Source organism: Lissotriton vulgaris, chromosome 3_1, assembly GCF_964263255.1.
Source record: "Lissotriton vulgaris chromosome 3_1, aLisVul1.2, whole genome shotgun sequence".
Lineage (NCBI taxonomy): Eukaryota > Metazoa > Chordata > Amphibia > Caudata > Salamandridae > Lissotriton > Lissotriton vulgaris.
Window position 1 is genome coordinate 318559314 of NC_141689.1, and position 23797 is coordinate 318583110.

Genomic DNA, 23797 nt, shown 5'->3' on the forward strand with positions numbered 1-23797 from the left:
CATAGAAAATGCTCAAAGGAAAAAGAGACTTGAGGGTTGAGGACAACCTTTAAATGAAAGAGGTGGCTGGATCTTTTACCATATAGCTTGCTATATGTTCTCAACCCAAACTTTCAAAGTTAAAAGAGAAATTTCAAGTTCCAGAAGGCAACTTGGTGTTAGTCAATAGGGGATTAAGAGTTGTCAATCGATTTACAGTAACTTGGTAACTTTGTGAGCTTTTTTTAGGCGTTGGGGAATTTAAATTACGCCGGCATAATTTTCATAATTACAGAAATTTAATCATTATGATTGCTAGACCAAATTCCTGAAAATGTCTCCACTTCGTGATATTAGACGCCAACTGTACTGCAAAATACACAATTTGCAGTAAAAATATAATTAATAAAAATGCCCACCATCAATTTAATGCGAGCGGCTGTTGTTTGCAGTGCTTTGTTTAAATGCTTCCTTGAACCAGAAATAGGACGCATTTTCCTCAACAAATATAGCACCTAGTAACTTAGTTGCTTTTCGCGTAGGTACATGCAATCATGCAAAAGCGCCTTCCCGAATTTCGCGCACCCTTACTTAAAATGCACAACTGTTGCCCTTCCTGTGTCATTATTTACTCGCTTCAGCACCCTGCAGTTCACATCCTCTTTATCTCAAGGGAGATACTGCATGTTTCAGCTGATTTACGCAGTCTCAGCTGAGGGGCACCTACAATGTAACTGTTCGATGAAATCCAGCAGCACAGGCAGTTAAGGGGCTGGTGGGCTTTTAACGCGTAAAATATGCTTGGAGATAGAGAAAGCGCTTCTCCCCAGGGACCCACTGGGTTTTTTTAGAAAACACTTGGCACTCACTGGAGGGCGTGGTCTATGGTCGTCATGGCTACGAGGACGCTTGAAAGAGCTTTCCGGAGTCCCGTATGTGATCTGCATTTCTGAGCATGGAGGGAATGAAATAGGAGGTGGCGGAGTTCGCTAAATGCCCCCGGACACGCGCACATATATCACCATCTACCTAAAGGTAAGCGGCGCGAGGATGTTACTGGGACGAGAGACATGTTTAACCGGAGTCTACTTAGTTTGCGATAAATTTGCCCGCGCGCATGCTCAGAAGTCTTTTTCCTCTCCGATATCGTCTTGAAAGCAGTTTATCAGTGAGGTTAGGAGGAAACCGAAGGGCCCACGGCTGAACGTTTGCATTGCGAAGGAAGGGTAGCTTTATAGATGCATCGTGGCTGAGCCGACGGTGTCTTGCTGCTGCTCTTCAGCGATGCCAGGCGCGGGGGATTCACTTTCTTGGCAGTGCCTCGCTGCGCTCATTCACATGCATGCCTCTCAACCCACTGAGCCGCAGTCAGCCATGGGTTGGGGGTCCAAGGGGAGGCAGAGGCTACTGGGCCACAGCCATGGGAGATGGGGTACTTCGCCTCTAGTGTCCCGGGGTCCTTCTTACCATGGCACAGCCGACCAGGCCAGGGCACAAGTCCTAAAAAAGAAGTAGGGGGACTAACCTAGTTCACCAGTATGCAAGTGGCATCGCAGCGTGTGACATCACAGGAAGTGGCATCACAAGAAATGCTATCAGATCTTAAGCCCTCACATATAGGTTTAGCAGGTGTATCATGAGTACATTTGAGCACATTTCGAGTATACTCGAAAACCCTCCTGATTTAGGCAGAAGATTCACACTTTTGTACGCTACATATAAAACAATGTTACCTATTGTCAGCATTAAGCTTTCTATAGCCATAGTGCCTTAAAAGAAATAGTGACATTTAAATTATTACTACGCCTCCTCAAGGGTATTACGTGTATATAAATGCAATTTATTTTGTGCAAATACTGGGAAAGATCAACACATCTGACGTTCTACCTGTATGCAAATCTCCTAAACAGAGCCTGAACAAAGTGAAAAAGCTGCCTCCCCTAAGTATGTGTGAAGTGCTAACAAGGTGCAAGCCTTTGTTTCCCCTCTGCTGCATTTACAGCAGGTGTGAGGCTCCTGGCCGCCGCCAGCCAGGAAACTCCAACAGAAGGAGAATTGATGACCCCTGAGACTGAGCCTCTGATATGGCCGAGTATCCCAGCAGAAGTCAGAAATAAGAGAGCCCCGTCCCCGCCAACAGGTTGTGATCGAAAGCAGACAACGTACAGGCGCTGCTGATGTGTCCCAGTGTTTGGAAATGACACCGGGACGAATTCAGCATCTTTTTTAGTAGGGCCCAACTGCTTGGCAGGGTGGACAACATCCACCCTGTGAAAGAAGTGCTGGGACGCCGTCCACCCGGGTGGACCCCCGTCCACCCGGGTGGACCCCCGACTCGTGCCCTGGTCTGGGCCAAGCACAACCATCTCAGCTCTTGACTCTCAGTGGTAATTATGGCGACCAGTCACTGGCTTCTCAGTGGGGTGACCAACCGTCCCTAAATTTCACAGACCGTCCGTAATTTGGATCTCACGTCCGGTTTCCATGACAATACCTTTTACGGACGCCTTTTGTCTGTAATTTGGGCATTGGGGAACATTACTGTTCCCCTGCTAGAAGCCTCAGCTCCCTGATGGGGCCCCCTCGCACTCGTGCTCTGAGGACAAGAGCAGCCCCATCCCGCCCATTGTCATTCTGTATGGGCCTGATTGCCACATACAGAATGACAATGTGCTCTTACTGCATATGGTGGGCCTCCTGCAGCCCAGGTCTAGGGCAGGGCATCCAGTCAGAAGGCTGCGAAACGAGTTAAAAAAAAGGGGTATGGGTCTTTCGCTGTTTCATCATTTTAAAACGGAGGCAATTTTCAATGTTATATTCAACAAAGCCATGGCTGCTGCTTTTTTATTTTATGCAACTGACAACCATTGACAACGCCAATAGTTCTGGTTTGTAGGTGTAACACTACTTGTTGTGTTATATATCTGGATGCAATGAAAGAAGCAGCATGTTACCAGTCGGGCGGCACACTATGCTAAGCACAGATTTTTAGCTTAGGTATTTAAAGCCATGCCCTTAATTACATTTGAACACCCCCTTTGGTGTGACCCCCAGTTTTTTCATCCCCCTTGAAGCCCTGGAAAAAACACCATGTCACAGTGGCACTGTGCATCATGCATGACTTCCACGTTTTCTGATTTCCTATGCACAGGGTCATAGTGAGCCCTCCCCCACCACATCCCTTGCTTTAGGAACTATAGCATTGGTGGAGTTCTTAATGGGCCTCTTCTGTCCGCAACTCTGCAGACAAAGGCTCAGCTCATAGTTGATGTGAAAAAGTGAGTAAGTGAAGGGATGGCTGGATGGATTAGTGAAAGGGTGAGTGGATGAATGAAAGGGTGAATGGATGGATAATGGGAGAAAGGATGGGCGGATGAGTGAGTTGAAGGATGGAGGAGAGAAAAGGTAAATACATGGATGTATGGGTGGAGGGTAGATGGAAGGGTAGATGGATGGATGAGTGGATGGATGTGTGAAAGGGTGGATGATAGGAGAGTGAATGGGTGGATGGATCAATGAACTGATGGGTGGATTGATGAATTGATAAGTGAAAGGATGAACGGATGATGGATGAGTGAAAGGGTGGATGTAAGGCTGGGCGAGTGAGTGAAAGGGAGGGTAGATGGACAAAAGGGTAGATAGATGAGTGAAGGACTAAAAGGGTGGATTGATGAGAGAAAGGATGGATGAATGAGTGAAGGAGTGAAAGGGTGGATGGATGAGAGAAAGGATGGATGGATGAGTGAAAGGATGGATGCGTGATATGGTCAATGGATGGATTCATGAGTGGATGAGTAGATGGATGGGGGATGGAAGGATGGATGGCTAAGTGGAAGGGGGTCGGAGGGAGAAAGGGAGGATGGATGGATGACTGAATGGGAGAATGGGTAGAAGGATGAGTGACTGGGTTGATGAATGAGTAAGTGAAAGAATGGCTGGATGGGTGAAAGGGTAAATGGCTGGATGGATGAGTGAATGGACGGGTGAGTAGAAGAGTGGATAGATGAGTGCACAGATGGATAGGGTGAAAGGAGGGATGGATGAGTGAAAGGGTGGATGGAAGGACAGATGAGTGGAATGATAGATGGGTGGAAGGATAGATGACGGATAGGTTTGCAAATGGTTGAATAGTGATATGGATGAGCCCTCAGATGGAAGGACAGAATGAATGGTGAAAGACTGAATGATGGCTGAAAGAATGATTACACCTTGTAACCCCCATTAACTTACATACCAATTCCTATACATTGACTTTCACATTTATATAAGTCATTGTCTCTATATAATATGTGTGTGATTTAACACACTCAGACACCCTGTCCTACTTACTTGGGATGAGTAGCACTATCAAAGAATTTAAATACACATGAGAGAGGGTCTATGTGAAGATGAGGGGCACTATTGGAGGGTGGTAGTATGGCAGAACTGGGCTTCGGGGGTTTCCCTGGGAAGCTGGAAAGGTGGGGTGGGGGCGGTTTTGTTACCATAAAAAGCCATGCACATTTGCTCAAAGCTGTGCACATATTGAAAAACCATGAAGTGCACAACTGTCTCAACCTAATATAAACTTATTTTCACTTGTTCTTAAGTGGTTGTCTATTTACTTACATATATACTATTGAACAACCTCCTCTGATGTGTCTGTAAAACTTTCCTTTGTCCTGAATTTTGACCTCTTGTCCTGAATTTTTGTCCTGAATTTTTAACTCACTGTCCTAAATTTGCACCCCAGACCGGTTGGTCACCCTACTTCTCAGGGATGGTAGTGTGGGGAACACAGCTTCAGCACTTAACACAATAACGTGCATACCCAGTGGCGTAACGAAAGTTGAAAGGGCCCCGCTGAAAGGTACACAGAGGTGCCCCCACTCCGGATTGAATCCGGAGCTCTTAGCCCTGAGTACTGTGCTGAGGGGGCCCCCTGCAGCTCAAAGGCCCCCGCACCACAGGGGCTGCGGGGACCTGAGATACGCTCCTGTGCATACCCACTACTCTGGTACGAGTCTCTTGTGCTTCAGGGTGGGCGACTTCTAGGCAGTCAACTCGGACTACCCCTTTCCTCCAGCCACTCTATGGGCTGGGGTTTTGCAGGTGTAGTCTCTAGCTCACGAGCAGTGCTCACTCGCTTTTCTTAGCACATAGTCCTGTTGCAGGCTAAAAAGCCCACATAGTCTCTCACCATTCTTTTCCCTTTAGGCTTTGAGTCGCGATAGGCCTCCTGCAGGCACGTGGAGTGCTGGTGCTGCTCAGTACCAACTTGTGTCAGTCCTGCTTTGAGGAGTTGGTGTAGGCCCCTGGTGAGAATTCAGTGGGTGGTGGGAGGAGTGGTGATTTCTGGTGTTGTCTATTTTCTAGGCTCCAGCGGTCTCTCTGTGCTGAAGGGCTTTGTGGGCCTGCCAGGCTGAATCTTCTGGTGAGTGCATTTTCAGTTGCTCTGGGGAGTCCTGGGGTAGAGGCGGTTTATAAGTCTTCTTCTTCAGATGCGGACTCTAATAACAACCATTTTCCTCTAGGTGCAGTTGAGAGAATAATTGCAGCAGTTCAATCAGGCTCTGGCATCTTCAGCGTCTTGGTTCCCAGGCACTATTTCAGCAGATAGTGCCTTGAGGCTGTGGCCTTGATCTTTAGAGCAGTGTAGTCGATTCAGAGCCAAGCTAGGCACACACTGGGGAGAACCCTGGGTAGGCACCTTAAATTTGCAGTTGTCACTTTTGTTGCAGCTGGAGCCACACAGTGGCAGTGTCGTGACCAAGCCGTTTGGGGTTGCAGGCACACAGAGAGTGCCATCAAGATAGGCAACTTCTGATCCCCGCTTCAGTTGGGCCAACCAGTCAGGCAAACTTCCTCAAGTGCCACAACAACGCTGGAAGGGATGACACAGGAAGGCCGATGGGAACACTTCAGAAGCACTGTGATAATCCAAGGATCTCTAGGACTGGACCTCTGCCAATGAGTCTCTGAATTGATGGGCCCTTGCACCAGGGCCAGCTGCTTCTAGCCCTTTCCAGCTGCACCTAGCCCTTTCCAGCTGCACTGTCTGCTCATTCCTTTCTCTTCCCCCAGGCAAAGTTACTTCAGTTCCGAGGACAAGACAGGCAGTTCTTCCTCCAATTCAGACTCCAGGTGAAGTCCCCTCACCTATGAGAAGCGGCTGTTAGGCAGACTCCAGCCCTGGGTGTCATCTGGATACTTTACAGAGCACCCTCTCCTTGGTCAGAGAGAACTTGGAACTGGAACAACAAGTGGGTCAGCATCTCCTACTTTTATATGGAGTTAGCAGACAACAATGTGGGTTCTCTGTCTTTGCAGAACCGGTTTGAGTCTGTTCCCTTTTCATATGTTCTTCTCAGGCTGCCCCCAAGCCTCCGCCTGTGTCCTGAGTGATTCTGTTCACAGCATTGTTGTCTCCAGGTTACAGCACCCACATGAGGGGCACAAAGAGGTGTAAGTACTCTCCACCTGGCTAGCAACGTCTGATGGTGATTAGAAAGAGAGACAAAGGGATTCTCTCCTGAAACAGAAACTACGGCCTCACCCCTCTCTTCTGTCATCCACCAAATAACAGGTTCAGGAAGACATAAGCAGCAGCCCTCTGTACCAGATGGAATTTCAGAGGGGAAGCCTGTTTCCTCTTTCCCCACATGACTGACTGAGTTCCCTTCTTTTAAGCTAAGGAATGTCAGAAATAGGGTCCCACTTTCTGACAAAGCAAACTCACTTCCTTCTACTAGACCAGGGGCTTCCAAAATTGTACCAAAATGCCTGTGTCACTCTGGTTCACTCAGGCATTCATGCAATGTATACCAAACCACAGTAGCATATATGCAGATGTATGGGATCTTGGCGCAAGTAGTTCAAGTTCATCATTAGCAGCGAAACTGTACCTAAATGGGTTACTACGCTTCAACTTACAAAGCATAGGTAAAAAGGCCTTGTATTGCAACATGGTCTGCTGCCACCTCTGCGCTAAATGTGTGAACCCATGACAAGGCCAGTAGTCCTTTTGACATTACAGAGGGTTTGCTTGGTGTCTCCCTTTAGGTCCAGGACCACTCATAAATCAAGGGCTGCACTAACCCATCGTGTGTATGCTGATTAGCTTCAAGCTAGAACCAAACACCTGAAAGCCATGACACCAGATACTTGCAGTTGGGTATGCAAGGTTGGGGTCACAACTGTACTCCATGCAGGGAACATTCCCGTCCCAATAGATGCCCCTCGTTGATCAAACTGCCAAGAACCTTACTTTATTGTTGGAGAGATTGAGTAGTCAGATCTGTAAAACTGAAGGAAAGTCCATCTTCATTCCAGTTGTTCTTTCTGCCTTTGTGCTTCACTACGAAATCTAGGCCTTACAACCAGATTGACCATTTCACCAGTTTGGGATTCTCACGCTTCAATGCCATCAACCTCTTGAGTGGTTTATGATCTCTTCGGACCACAAACCTAGCAAAAAAACAGATTCAAATGGAACCTTCTCAAAGCCCACACTACGGCAAAGCACTCATTCTCAATCACTGCACAGCTACTATCCCTGGGTAGTAAGGGCCACGGGATACTCTCACCCCTTTTCATCATGTTTAAGCAGTTCAGCTTCAACTTCCTTGTCTGAGACATCTGTACAATGAATGGGTGACTGCACCTAGGGGCATTGCTGAGTGCTCTCTTCAGTTCCTCAAATACCCTTTGACATCCCTCAGTTCAGATCAACTTCTTAGGCTGTTACTTGGATCTCAAGGCTATCAAAGGCGCCACTGCAGTTACATAATTATCTACAAAGTTCCTGTAGTACCTGTAACCAGTTCATCCTCAAAAGGCTCTCTCTTCCATCTGAGTAGTGGGCACCTCCCACTACCTTTGCATACAACATTGCTTACAACAAGCAAATCTTCATAATCCTTATCTTATTCCCAAGGTAGACTACAGTGGACTGCCCCACACTGTACATTATTGCCTTAATAGTCAGTTGTGTCCCCTGTATCCTGACCAACACCTGTTCTAGATGTTTCAGGCGGTCCTCACATGAATTGCTAAACACCACAATATAATTTTGGTCGGATACACATAATTCATTCAGCTAAGCTAGAACATGGTTCACCAGGTGCTGAAAAGCGGCATGAGCAATTTTCAACCCAAAGGGCATTAAACTGGAGTTACCTCTCTAGTGTAGAAAATACAGGCTTCTCGTTGCCATTAGGCGCTAACACTACCGGCCAGTATCCTCTGGTCAGATCAAGGGTGCTAAAGTATCTTGCAGCAGCCAGCCTGTCCACAAGCTTGTCAGCTCTGCGGCTCAAATAAGCATATGTCTTGGTTGAGGCCACAGCGGTCTACATAAAAGTGCAAGTCATTAGAACCTTACTTAGACACCAACACAACTGGGATGGCGCAAGGGCTCCCCGAATGCTCATCACCCCCCAAGTCCAACATCTTGGTCACTTCGGCCTTAATGTATTACTGGACTCTGTGAGACATGCAGGAAGTCTTAATTTTCAAAAAACTATCAGCCTGATTCATCAAGCCGAAATCGGCTCGCAAAGGGCCAGATTCTGAGAATCTGGCCCTTTGCGAGCTCTATTTTTGCATTTGGGATTCATCATCCCAAATGCAAAAATCGGTAATAGCGATGTCACAATTTTGCGAGGAATTACATTTAAGGAATCTCTATTTGAGATTCCTTAAATGCAGTTCATCATCCATTAAAAAATTGCGAATTCGCAATTTCGGCCCGCTATTTACCGCGAGGTCAAACCTCGTGGTAAATAGCGAAAACTTAGAAAAATGCTTTTAAAAGCATTTTTCTAAGTTGCATGTTGCACACACACATGTCCTTTGGACATGTGTGTGCGCAACACCTGTTTCAATTTGCATTTAAAGGGTGCTACAGGGTGTCCTTTGGACACCCCTGGCACCCTTTAAATCGCTATCTTATTTGCGATTAGCAAATTGCTAATCGCAAATAAGGAATACTCCCCATTCATTCCTATGGGCCTTTTGGCCCATAGGAATGAATGGGGAGTTATTCCTTATTTGCGATTAGCAATTTGCTAATCGCAAAAAAGGATTGTGTAGGAATCGCAAATCTTTTTGCGATTCCTACATGAATCCCGTTTTGCGAGTCTGTAATAGCGATTCCTTATGAATCGCCATTATAGACTCGCAAAACGGGTCTATGATGAATCAGGCTGTATATCCTGTGTCAAGCTCATGGACACAGGTTGGTGTCAAGCCAAGAGTTAGTGAGAAATGGTGGGAAAAACGTACCAAAACTGCTCTACATTCTCTCTGTTGTTCATGTGCCAACTCAGGGGCCAGCTGTAGCCCTTCCACAGACCCTTCCCTGAAGTCACTATACAAGAAGTCAGAAAGAAGCTCACAGTATTTTTCAATTTCCTCTGGCACAGCACAGATTTTTGTGAAAGGAAGCATACGCTTGGGAAAGATCATAGAAGTCTAATGTATATTTAATGCAAAAATAGCCAGCAATCAACAAAAATATTCTAAGTGCAGATTCCAATTCCAACTGACCAGTTGGAGCTCATAATGCTTAAATCTATACACTTCCACTCTACATGTATGCACATTTTGTCAATGCAACTAGCTGCAGACAGAACATGTATTCAAATAGAAGTTTCTGATAGACACTAATGAGCAGGTGCTTAGTTCTTCTCGAAGGAAGAATGTGCAAAGACCTTGAACAAAGATACATCAAGCTACTGAAAAGGCTGACTTTACTAACTCTGCAGTTTCTCACTTGGTTACGCCCAATTCAGTGCGAAGGTACGCTTATTTGGAAAGTCAGACAACATGTGTAACATACAACACGGGATAACAAAATGGCAGAACATTAAAAATGTGTGTTAATGTGCAACCGGGCATAAGACTCTGGTGGTACAATAAACAGATATCAAAACAAATTCACAAATGTTATTACAGACAGCTGGGTACTCATCTGTAAAAATATATACTCTCAGTCCCGCCTATTTCACCATAAGGTGAAAACGCACAACAACTGTTTTCCAGCGGGTTTGTATTGAAACCTTTAGTTTTTTGGCCTCCTGTTTTGGACCCTGTTTTTGTTGGTTTTATGACTCTGGGCACTTTACCACTGCTGATCAGTGCTAAAGGGCATATGCTCTCCCTGTAAATTGTATTTATGGATTGGTGACTCTATGATCGGCATATACGATTTACTGGTAAGTCTCTAGAACAGTGCACTGGATGTGCCCAGGACCTGTAAATCAAATGCTGCTAGTGAGCCTTTATGACTGATAGGAGCGATTGAGCCCACCAGTATCCGAAGATGTTTGACTCTGAACAACACGGAAATATTATCCATTAAGAAGTTCGGGACTTCCATATGACGGTTCCCCGCCAAGTTAGAATTACTCCCTCTGTTGGTTATAACTACCACCAACACGCTCTCACCGCTGTGACGATTCCCCACCGAGCCCGTGCTTTCAAATACGCTTACACGTCACTCTACATAGACGCTACACCGATCCTTTCTGAGTGCGGACATCTGCCTCCCTCCGAGAAGAAGCACGGTGCCCATGTACCGCCGAGACCTTCATTCTCCTTCTACACGTTGAACAGCAACGCAGTGCGTTCGTGTGTGACCTCCTACCTTAGCCCAATGGGCTTACAACTCAGGCAATGGTATTTGTAGTCCTGATGATGATCCCTTATTTTGTGTAGGATCGAAACGCCGTCGACTGTTTATGTAGTGACACACTAAGTTTCCACTGTGTTACACAACTGTGTTATCTACATGAGTTTTAGCTAGGATAGTGTATTATTTTTCACTAGCGGCTCTATACTCAATTGCCTGTTAATTCCTTCCCTTACTGTTTGGTCCTTGTCCCTTGTGTCGTATGTACTGTATACAGGATTGTATCCCACTGTATAATTGTTTGTCTTATATTTTTTTGTCATTTCTGCAATCAATTAAATCAGTGTCCGGATGGACACCTCCCTCATTATAGAACAGATTCTTGTCTATAATTTATTAATTGTTTTTGTTTATCTTGCTTAATCAAGGACCCTTGTTACTTGATAAAATTGTTACCCTTGGTCCTTGACTACCTATAGGGTTCACTTGTTCTTTTGAAATCGCTAGTGGGCCTGCAGCACTGATTGTGCCATCCACTTGAGCAGCCTATATTTGTAACTCAGATATGCCACTGTAGTGTTTGTGCGCAGTATGGTACTGCCATGTCGACCTGGTAAGTACACCCACTTGCCCGGCCCTAACCTTCCCTTTTCATACATTTGATTCACCCCTCAGGTAGGCCCAAGTTATCCCTGGAGGCAGGGTGCAGTGTATGTGAAAGGTATGACATGCCCTGATGTGTGTGGCATGTCCTGATAGTGAAGTCCTGGCAATTTAGTTTTTCACTATTGAAAGGCTATGTATCCCATATGATAGAATGGGAGTTTATTTATATATTCTTAAAAAATATAACTTCCCATTGGGACAAGATAGAAAGAGAGAGATTATTATGCCTGAGCTCAGAATATAAAAATGTATCATTTAGTAAAGATGATTTTTATATTGTGTGTTTGAAAATACCCCTTGTAGAAAGTGGGTATTTTCTTGCTTAGCCATCCTGTGTGCCTCTGCTGGTTTGTGGTTTGACTGTCTGGCTCTGGAGTGACAGGGGTTGGGGATGTGCATTCTCTCAGACAGCCACTGTGGGGCGGGGGGTTGATGTGTGTCCTGCCTTTCCGAAATGAGTCAGGGCTGGGCTGAATATACTTGGGCTGCATTTAGAGTAGGGGAGGAGATATTTTTCACACCTGAATGGGCCTGGTCTGCCTTGGACAATGCTGTCTCCACCTCCTGCCAGGAAGCTGCACCGGAGAGGCCAGAACTGGTTTTGGCTGGGAAAAGAGCTTCTCTACAACCAGAGAACAAAGGATTTTGTGCTTTAAAAAGTGGGGCCCAGACTCCAGACTTTTAGATTACTGCTGAACTAAGGAACCTGCCAAGAAGGAGAGCCGGGAAAGCTGAGGAGACTTGGAAAAGTAACGCAACAAAGAGAAGCACGACACATCCGCACCTGTTTCCGATGCATCGCCGAAGAAACCGATGCAGCGCCTGCCTGCGGTGGGAGAAATCGCTGATCTACGAAGTCAGAGATTACCACATCAATCTCGACGCAGGCCCTCGTGTGTGGCTGCAAGAACCAATTTAAACAAACAACAATGGTACCAAGCACAAGAAAGATAGTAACATGCAATGAATATAGACACAATGGACACTATATTGTAAAATGACTTGTCCAGCCGGACAGAGGCCCAATTTTTACTATAAATAATGAATATTCTGAAGGAATACCTTCAACATTTCATAGAGAGGGGCACAAGCCTGTACCCAAACATGTACAATTTGACATAAAAAGGAAGATAGTCAGAGAGTAGGACAGAATTCTTAGGCAAAAGCTGTTATTTTCTGCAAGTATCTCAATGACAGAAATTCCATTAAACACCATTACTTGCCAGACATGGCATTCCATACATTTTTACAGTATATGGTGTTTTTAAAGTCGACGGCGTTTCGATCTCAATTACTAAATCACAGAGATCATCATCAGGACAAGATATTGCCAAATATTTACAAGCCATGATAGCCGGTGGGTGGCCACAAAGGATGTGGGCCAAGTACGTGTGGACAACGATAAGGGTCCAAAGCTGGAACTGAATAGGAGTAGAGTTCCGTTAGTTGAATTGTGCGGGGAAATGTCTCGCGGGGCAGCCAGTAATGATTTAAGCAGCGCGCCAGCTGGATGCTCGGTCGCGTAGGGGAAGGGAGCCTTCTCAATCGACTCAAATTACTTCCCGGGCCGTCTCGGCTCCCTTCCCCTATCTGGAATAGACATGAGATTTGTATCTGGTGCAGTATTACACATAATACATCCGGTTCGCTTACTACATTCAATGATAGTTGTGCAACTTGATATTGATGTACATGCTCTCAAATGGTATGGGCAACCCGAAACTACCAGACCCCTCACGCCTCCTCAGAGAGAAGTGTTGAGGCGTGCTCAACTCCATTTTGGGTTCTCCAGACTGTGGATACTGTTCAGGCTTGGAATCCGCTGGTTCAATATTACCACAATTTGTTAATCTTTTCTTCACAAATGTTGTGGTTTTCAAGTAGCGAGGGCATGGTCCTGAAGAATGTCCATGACACCTCATTTGAGTGCAGTTAGAAGGGCAGAAACATGCTAACCTTCCACATGGTCCGAGCTGTTCACCTGATTTATAACCCTACCCCCTGGGAGGACCATAAATCCTTTGGTCCAGGAGATTTGTTTCCCCCTCTGCCTTTATCCTATCAACCCACAGGATTGTAGGCCACACTGATAGCAAACGGGTTCATGTGAGTACTTTCACATACATACTAGCTGTACCAAACCCCACTCCTCTACATCGTACCACTTTCAGATCTTTCCAGTTACTGGGATCCCTAATCTGGTACACCTCTGGAACCAGGTAAGAGTTGATTCTCCTTTACTGACTTTTACTAGGAGTATAAAGCTCATTTGTAGCTAACTCAATAGCTCTGTCACTTGATGACAGCCTCAAATTTTCACTTATTCTCCAATAACTCATCTCACCACCTGTACTCTTATGCCAGGTGGTGGTCGCCAATCACTGCTCTAAAAATACCTTGTGGAACCATCCACCTGACTACATGACCCTTGTTCTGGTATCCCACTGCCTGAGAGTTGCACAGACGCAGCAAGTGATCTGGCCAACAGGGCCATGGTGATTCTTGCAAAAAGGTCTTTTAAATAAGGAGAGGAAGTCCACTGCCTTCTTAGCAGCCTTCACATACTCAGATTGACTCACTTTGTTGTAATTTACGCCATTTGTTTATTAGGTCTGCAGTGTCATATACATTTGTTTTACTATACCTTCCCTCCGTTGAACTTGGAAATTCTTAAATAATTTCCATTTGGCCAATGGAATCACAGTCAATACTTCTTGGTCTGGAAGCTGCATCTTCCTGTTGGTTGCACCTTTGCTGCTTCTAAGTAGAGTAGACCTCATTGTCTTTTCAGTTACCTGTAAACCTCATAGACTGTAGTTTCACTCATCAATTTTTGGAAGCTCCATGTTCCTGGGGAATGCTCTTCCTCACCTCTAGATGGTCACATAGTCCATAGGTCACCCAGAGGTTGGAGGATTTTTCCTCCAGGAGGCCCTACCAGTTAATTGCTAATACAATGCTGGTAACTACTAACCTACATCACCCCAGCATGCTCCCCGTCCACTGTACACTACCTCTTCCTGGTCTCACTACTGCCACAACTTACCTACTACCTATTTACTATAATCAACAACTCCACCGTCCTTAACTTAACTTCTAATTTGCCCTTTTTTAATCTTTCACTCTTCTTCAATCTCCTTAGCTAGATAATAAGATGTATTTTATTTCTCTTTCTATCAGGGGAAAGATGCAGGCCCATCCAATTTATATCCCCACGGAGGCAATGAACTTGGAAGCAGACTCGCAGACCATGTAAGTTTTCAGCCAGCTATACGTTGTGGGGATGGCTAAATATCAACTGAATGTCTCTGTTTTTTATCTATGTCTTTGCATATTTACACGATGATGATGATGATGAGTGATTTATAAATCACACCAAATACCCTGAGGTGTTTAGGCGCTACCTTTGGTATATGTTACTCGGGGCAGACACCGAGGTACAGTTAATCTGAGAACAACCACGTTTTATAGCCTTTCCTGAATTTGAGAAGACTGGGCTTTTTTTTCAGTGGGTGGAGAGTTCCATAGGCTGGCAGTTGTAGTCGTAAAGCTCTTGCCGCCCCATCTGGCCCTGCTTACTCTAGGAACAAGTAGATTTCCCAGGTTGGGGGATCTGAGGGCTCTAGTAGGTGTATAGGGTTTTAAAAATGTTGCCGGATGGGTTGGCCTCTTGTTATTGAGGGATTTAAATGCAATGCACAAAGATTTAAATTGAATCCTCTGAGCTACAGGTAACCAGTGGAGTCGGGCCAAGGACGAGGAGATTGAATCAAATTTGGAGATGCCCAGCAATAATCTAGCTGCCACATTCTGTACCGTCTGTAGCTTATTAATGCTACGCTTTGGGGCGCTGGATAAAAGGGCATTAAAGTAGTCCAGTCTTGAAGCTATAAGCACTGTTACCACTGTCATTCTCAAGTTTAAGGGTATTACCGGAAGTATTTTCCTCTGCATTATCAAGATGAAAAAGCATGCTGAGGTGGTCGAATTGATTTGTGCCTCAAATACCAGCTTGGTGTCAAAACTTACTCCAAGATTTTTGGCTTTAAGCACTGTTTTGGGCAGTGTGCCAACTTGAACTGGCCACCAGCTATCTGTCGAGAAAGTTCGATTGTTCCCCAGCAACAAGACCTCAGTATTAGCTGAGTTTAAGTTCCGGCCATTATCTGACATCCAGTTGGCGATGTGGCTCATACAATTGTGGAACCTAGTGACTGCTTGACTGGCTGGGCTGCTTACCGAGACGATGATCTGAGTGTCGTCTGCATATGACACATGGGTAAATCAATAGCTTCTTACTACTCTGGCCAAAGGGGTGACATAAAGATTAAAAAGGGTTAGGCTCAGAGAAGAGCCCAGTGGGACTCCGCGGGGCAGTGTAAAGGGAACTGATACAATGTTACCCAGGCCCACCTCCTGGGAACGTTCTGACAGCAAGGAGCCCAACAGGGACAGCGCTTTTCCCTTGATCCCAATGGAAGTGATTCGCTCCCGCAGCCCATGATTAACCATATCAAAGGCTGCTAACAGGTCCAGAAGGATCAGAGCTGCGTTCCCCCCACCATCTAGTATCAGCCTGAGTTCCTCCGTGCAGTTATGAGGGCCAGCTCAGTACTATGCTGGGCACGAAAGCCAAACTGAGAGGAATCAAGAATGCTGTTATCATTGATAAAGACCAAAGGTTCGGTGTTCATCGCCTTTTCAATCACTTTTGTAGGGAACGGGAGTCTAGATATCGACTAGTAATTAAGAGTCTCCTTGGTGTCCAGGTTCGATTTCTTTAAAAGAAGAATAGAGGCTATCTTCCATTCTGCGGGAAATTTACCAGTTAAGAACTTTGAATGAAAAATCGCTGTTAGTGGGATGGCGATGATTTCAGGTGATATGTGCATGATTTTAGGAGGGCATGGGTCTAATGGGGAGCCCGATTTGGTCATCGCGATGTGTTTAGCGGTTTGTTCCACAGTTAACGTAGAGAAGGAGTAAATAGTCAGGGTGACTGATTTAAGGGAGTTTTGTGTTAAGTCCTGATGGACTGCTTGCATTTTTGTTAAGCTGGGCCAATGTCTGGGCTGACTTATTGTCCTGTTGTGCAAACAAGTCGAAGACAAACTTAACTTTATTCTGAAAGGAATCTGCTAGTGAGTTGCAGAATTCTTGACTGATATTGATGTCTGGCGTATTCGGCAACTTTGCAAGTTTTTTTACAGTGCTGAACAGCGCTTTTGGGCAGTTATTAGCCTCTGGGATTTCCTCCGCGAAGTATGCAGCCATTTCCCTGCGAATGAGTTTCTTATAGTTTTGGAGGGAGGTTTTATATTCCATTCTGGTCTTTGTATTATTTTCAAGTCTCCACTTCCTCTCTGAATTGCGACAGAGTTGTTTGTGGGATTTCAATGTGTCATTATTAAACCAGGGTTCTAATGGTAACCTCCTGGATCGGAGACATTGTTTGGGGGGCGCTAGTTGTATCATGGCCGAGTCAAGCCATGTGTGATATTGAACTGTGGCCTGGTCGGGGTCAGAGGACAGGTCAGGTAAGATTTCTGAAAGAGTAGGGTTAAGGGAGTTAGCTACAACTTTCTTCCAAGGGCGATTGACACAGGGTTCTCTAAGAGTTTTGAGGTAATTTTTGAGCGGCAATGAAATGTCAAATAGGACTACTTTATGGTCTGACCAGACAAAGGGCAACACTCCAGTCCAATTTAGAGAAGGATTATCTGAAAAGACATCATCTAAAGAGTACCCAGCTCTGTGAGTTGGTCCTTTAACCAATTGGCGCAATTCTGCACTGTCCATATGGTCTAAGAGTGCTTTTGTCTCAGTGTCGGCAATTTTTTCCAAATAGAAGTTAAAATCCCCTAGCACTGTGAAGTTCTGGTGCTCTGCTTTATGTGCCAGCAAGGTGCCTAAGTTGTCAAGAAAAATGGCTTTGGTTTAGGGCGGTCGATAAAGTCAAATCCCGCTAACAGAGTGTTGGCCATTCAATTCAATTTTAAAATTAAACGATTCACAGTCCTTAATGTCCAAATTTGTTTTAATAGAAGACTTAAAAACTGGACTTAAGAATGAAACACACAGTCACAGAACCACACAGTCACTGGATGATGTCATCAGTGATGTCAAATGAGATGTCATCAGTGATGTCATCAGTGATGTCATTTGAGATGTCATCAGTGATGTCATCAGTGATGTCACTGACCATGTCATGAATGATGTAATATGTGACATCATTAGCAGTGGATTGCGGGTGCGCGAAATATAGTTAGTACAACTAACAATATAGGAGCAATTTCAATGTATTTTTAAATGCTAATTCCTAACTATATAAGGCCTGAAACCTATGGTTTTTTAAGTGAATTTGCAAGGTTTTTTAAATGCTAATTCCTAACTATATAACGCTTGAAACCTATGGTTTTTTAAGTGAATTTGCAAGTTTTTTTAAATGCTAATTCCTAACTATGTCAGGCGTGAAACCTATATTTTTTTTCAATAAATTACAAAGGTTTTGTAAATGCTAATTCTATTAGCGGATAACGTTTATATATGTTATTATCCTTCTGGGACCACCTGAGCAGCCATCTTGTTTCTTAGGAGAAGTGAGGCACAAGAGAGCACAAAACAAGAGTGGAAAACGCGAAAAGGGGGCAGAGTTGAGACCCCTCACCCCCTAGCCCTTCTCAGGGGGTCCCAGAAGGAACACCAAGTGCAAAAAATGTTTTATTTTTATTTTTAATCGTGGGGTACGCGCACGGTACGCGTACCCTACGCGTACGGTGTGCAAACCCCACAATTTTTTTTTTTGCCCTGGGGGTCATTTTGGGACCCCCTGAGAAGGGCTAGAGGGTTGGGGGGTCTCTACCCTGCCCCTTTTTCGGGTTTTCCACTCTTGTTTTGGGCTCTCTTGTGCCTCAGTTCTCCTGAAAAACAAGATGGTGGCCAACACTTCCTGGTTTGGACAGTTTGGAATGTTGACAGTCGACTGCCAGCCAATCAGTAACTCGCTCTCGTATGTAAGGGTACGTGCATGTACGCGTACCGTACGTGTACGGTGCGCGTACAGTGAGCGCATATAGATATATAATTTGATCAAATTCAATTTTCTCAACAACTACTGGAGGGATTTTCACCAAATATAGAAAAGGCATGCTGCATACCTGTCCCTACCATTTTGCCAAGTTTGGTGTAATTCCGTTCAGCCGTTCGGGCTGTAGCCGTGTCTAAAGGTCCCATAGAAAATGCCATTTGAAAAATTTCAAATTCAATTTTCTCAAGAACTACTGGAGGGATTTTTACCAAACATAGCAAAGGCACATCTGCATACCAGGCCCTACCATTTTGCCAAGTTTGATGTAATTCCATTCAGCCGTTCGGGCTGTAGCCGTGCCTAAAGGTCCCTATGGAAATTAACATGGGGAAAACACGTTTTGGGACCCCCCTTTCGGCCCCCGCTTGACGAATCCCCCCGAAACTTTCAGGGAAGGAGCGGAGCGGAGCTGGCCAAAATTCTGGAAAATTACACACAGATTCCTCAATCGGCGCCAAAGTTATTCCCAATAGAATGTTGAGCGCATATAGATATATAATTTCCTCAAATTCATTTTCTCAACAACTACTGGAGGGATTTTCACCAAATATAGAAAAGGCACTACTGTATACCTGTCCCTACCATTTTGTCAAGTTTGGTGTAATTTCGTTCAGCCGTTCGGTCTGTAGCTGTGTCTAAAGGTCCCATAGAAAATGCCATTTGAAAAATTTCAAATTCAATTTTCTCAAGAACTACTGGAGGGATTTACACCAAACATACAAAAGGCACTGCTGCATACCAGTCCCTACCATTTTGCCAAATCTGGTATAATTCCGTTCAGCCGTTCGAGCTGTAGCCTTGTCAGAATGTCCCTATGGAAATTAACATGGGGAAAACATGTTTTGGGACCCCCCTTTTTTCTCAGCCCCCGCTTGACAAATCCCCCCGAAACTTTCAGGGAAGGAGCGGAGCGCAGCGAGGCAAATTTAAGGAAAATTACAGGCAGATCCCTCAATCGGCGCCAAAGTTATTCCCAATAGAATGTTCGAAATTTCCTATGGTAACTAGGTCCTAACTATATATACCTACTGTATATATATATATATATATATATATATATATATATATATATATATAATATATATATATATACACCCACACGCACACACACACACACACCCCACACACCCCTGGCATCCAACTACCAGTGAGAGGTCACCAGTAGTATCATGCAACCTGGAGCAGTATATCTATGCCAATTATTCAACTTCTGACAGTCTCGCAGAAACGCATTCAGCAGCAGTTTATTTACAAATATAGCCTACCTGTTTTCTGTGACATATCACCTGACTTAGCTTCTGCACTCCTCAGTAGATCACCTACCGACATTCGTCAATTCAGGAGCAGGCTTTCAACCTCCCAACAGCTCGCCATTCACTTATTTTGCCTTCCATCCATTTCCTCACAACTCTGAGCCAAGTTATGCAGCCTGGGACTGTATGTACCTCTTCCAACCCATCAATATGTTTCTTTTTGCAAGAACTATGGCCGACTATACAAAGAGGACACACCCCTAAATTACTTTGGGCTTGGCATCAGAACCATTTGGCATATCAATGGGTCCACAGACACTATTTCCCTTATAATATACACAATTTATCAAATGACCTGCGGCAAAAGGTTTAAATATCTGTGCATGTGGTAAAAGTCTGCCTGGAAGTAATGGGCCAATACCTCAGGAAACATTTACATGATGCGCTTTGGTGGCAGGTAACTATGATGTATGTAGTTTATTTGTGTAATTTTGATTTTTAGTGACAGTCTTTGGATAAGCTACACTATTGCCCCATTCAATAACGGCAAGAATATTTTCTAAATAATACAAATATGCCTTTGATAGGTTATCAGCCAGGGTTCATGTCCCTCTGAGACACAGAGTCTGTCATTCAAGAAGATGAGAAATTGCTGTTGGAGCTCTGGTAAAAGGAGGACAGCAGGATTGATTCTTTTGAACCTTTCAGCAAATCTTTTCAAACACATTTCCACAACACTGATCAAGTAACTCAAGAATGATAATGCTTTGCAATCTTGACTATTTCGTATTCTTCTTAAACAAGGATAAATTATATTTATTGGATTGTTTCAAATTGACATTATGTACAATGAAAGAAAATGTGTGATTCATCTGAGTGCTAGGTAATATTATATTGATTCTGGAAATCCAGAATATATTTCCAGGTAGGGGGTGTAGCGTGCCTGGTTTTCCGTACTCGTGCACTCTCTTTCAATTGGTCTGATCGTATCCCTGTTTTCAGACTGTTAAGGTGTAGCGATAGGTGTCTTTTTTTCTGTTGCCTCAGTCACCAATGGTGGATCACATTTCCACAAGTTCATCTAGAATAATTTATTTCGGATCATCAGCCCATAAGATGTGGCATTCTTCAGGATTCAGCCTTATCCCTCCTCTTATCTAATGCCCATGTGATTGCTCAGGCGAGAATTCTGGTGACTCGTAGTCTATCCTTTCAGGTACACGGCGAGTTGCTATCCTCTTCCCAGTGTCTGCCAGTAGTTAAGGTGTTTCAAGTCCACATGTACAATCTCTCTAAGATCGTCCCATTACTGGGCATTTCAACAAACAACAAAGCGATGGAAGGAATGTTTGAATCATTCTCAGCTACTTGCGATTAATCAGGCCACATTCCAGTCCATCATTTTTTACCCACTGGGCTATTCTAGACAGAGATCAGCCATATGCGAATTATTCTTTGTCCTGCTCTAATAGAAGAATCCAGCCTGAACTGCATGGTCAAGCCATGCCACCTCTAGTTGACAGTCCAAGCAACCCCAAACTGCTTTTGGCCTATATGGGCCACATCATTGAGGTGTAGCTGGAGACCTACGGCACAGTGAGCGCTGGGCTCACGTCTGGGACAAGTTGCCTCTCTTACATGATATGTCTGGCTGAGAAATCTCAACAAAGCATGGAAAACGGTGGCTTGCAACGATTTGGCTACAGCTAAACTATGCATCTTACGCCATTGGAAGAAACCAGTGGTGCCCAGTGGAACTGACTGGCTCTTTGAACTGCCTACAATTACGGAATGCAAACGCATTATCTACAAGATGAACCGCCACATGAATGGATATACCCAGGTTCTACGCACGCAGAAAAAAAGGGGACAGCTGGCAGAACCTTGCACGTCCGCTTTACATCAGTGCACATGGTGTGCCTCAGGTGCAGTTGCGGTTCCTCTGTATGGGCGTTGGGGCGTCGCCCCACTGATTATTTTGCACCCCGCCGTCCACCAGGTTCACCAGCAGCAGCACATAATAAAAAAATATCAGCCCGTGGCACGAAGCAGTCAGCTGTATCTGACTCTGCCGCGGGCATGCCACGTGATGTCACTGGGGGGTGGGGTAGGGGCTAGGAGCAGCAGTAGTTGAGGCAGTCCTTCCCTGGGGCCAGTGCAGCAAAATGCTTATGTCAGGTTGGCCAGGTGCCTTTCCCTGGTTCCCTGGCCAGCCCGACATGCGCAGTCTTGAGGGTCTTGCACTCTCGCCTATGCAAAATGAGGAGGAGGGCATGGGTAGAAGCCGCAGCCCCACAGCTTCCTAGGGAGCGGTGAGGTCTCCTGCCCCAGGCCAATAGCGCTACTTTAGCAGTGCCTGGATTGGCTGCTTGTCTCTAGGCAGTCAGAGGGGGCATGTCCAGGAGCATGGGGCATTTTGACCAATCACTGCATGGCTTTATTATAAAGCAGTGCAGTGATTGGTCATGGTCATCATTTGCTGCCTGCCACCTGCCTGCCCTCAAGCTCACTCAGCCCCGCTCTGCTGCTCTCTCTGCTCCGGGTGCTCCCCCCTCCCCTCTGTGCATGCGTGCCAGCCACAAGCAGAACAGGGAGTGGCTGAGTGAGAGAGAGTCAGGACTAGATCACTTCCATTGAGTCAGTCAAGCTCCGCTGCCCTGACCGCTACCCTGGCCTCGTTGCCCCTGGACTCGGAACAAAGCGTCCAGTCCCTCTCGTAGTAGTTTCTCTGAGCTGAGCAGAGCTGCCTGCCAATGCCATGGACATCGAGTCAGTAGTCGTTGGTCTAACTCGTGGAAAAAACAAAAAGGATCGACACGCAGTGAGCTAGTCCTACTACTACTGTCTATATTAGCTGCTTTTATTATTGTTGACTGTGAGTGGGTTGGTGGTGTTGCATTCAGCCTCAGTTATTCACTGCATGTGACTAGATTGACCAGCAGGCAGGCAGTCACTGAAACCTGTTGTGGCCCACGCCCGGCCCCCAGGCCCAGCCATGTCTTTGACGTGACCGACCAGAACTGTACCAAACTGTGTGGCCAGCCAGAGCAGAACACAGCAATCAGGAGCTGTTGGCTTGGCTGCTGTGCTGTGCTCACTTTCTTTAGTTGGGAACTTGGGACTCGGGAGACGCAACGCGAGAGTCAAGACTGCTGCGTCACGTCACTGGAGCTGGTTGAGGCCCTGGTCTGGGCCTGCTGCATAATTCGTCGACGGCGTGGCTGAGACGGTCCACCCCTGTGCCAGACAGTGCCAAATTAGCATCAAATGACCGCGGTCTCATCCGCGCCCTTAACCTTCAACGAATTATGCAGGCCCATGCCAGGGCCTCAACCACTGCCAGTGAGGTGCCGCAGCAGACGGCAGATCATCAGGCATTGCCAGCCAGGACCTGGGTGCCGTGCTACTATCAGTATCATCGTACAGTGTGATGCCTGCCTTGTTCTAATTGTTTGTAGTTTCCATTTTTATTGCGACAGTGTTTTGCGCGTTTTCCTGAGCCGTTATGGATGCGGCCCTGGTTCTCTTCTGCTGCTTCATCAAGCAGAAATAAAAGAAATGCTGTGTGCCTTGGCATCACATGTGTGAAATACATTTTGGATGTGCAAACCCCCTGGCTGCTGCTTGTTGTGGCCCCCGCGTACCCGTGGAGACGCGAGACTCGAGAGTGCTGCATCACGTCACTGTGACTGGTTGAAGTCCTGGCCTGGGCCTGCTTGCCACGGAGCTCACCCACAAAGTTTACGTCTCACCACTTTCAAATATCACCAGCCACCACTGCTCAAGTGAACTGGAATTCACATAGAGGGGGCCCCCAGTCACCCTCTCACGCCATGATGGAGAATGGCGTCACTAACTCTTAATGGGATCAACCCATACTACAGCACACCTCACAGTCGATATCCCACATAATAGGTGACAGCCTTGACTTGCCCTCGCTTAATTGGGATGCCCTACATTGTGTTATTGCATTATTGGATTTGCTTTTGGCTTTTCAGATCCAGTGCATGATGCTTTGCAATATGCGTCTGCTGAATTGTGTGCTCTATTTTTATTGTTCATTGTATAATATACAAGGCACATGGCGCAATTGAAATACCAAATAAAGGGTGATTACATTTTTTTTTTAAACTCGCTTCTGGGCATACCCATCAGTTATGGCTTTCCTCACTGTGCCACATGACTCAAGCTAGACCTCAG

At 45.5% G+C, this 23797-nt stretch overlaps 1 protein-coding gene across 1 annotated transcript in view; it reads left to right on the top strand.

Moving 5' to 3' along the window:
- The first annotated feature begins 882 nt into the window (after positions 1 to 882).
- The window catches only part of TTC23L (tetratricopeptide repeat domain 23 like), a 143703-nt gene continuing 120788 nt past the window's right edge, over positions 883 to 23797 (top strand). The window contains exons 1-2 of the mRNA XM_086962930.1: positions 883 to 1014; positions 14438 to 14509. Coding sequence (XP_086819056.1) covers positions 14445 to 14509 — 65 coding nt within the window. The 5' untranslated portion in view covers positions 883 to 1014; positions 14438 to 14444. The remainder of the gene's footprint in view (positions 1015 to 14437; positions 14510 to 23797) is intronic.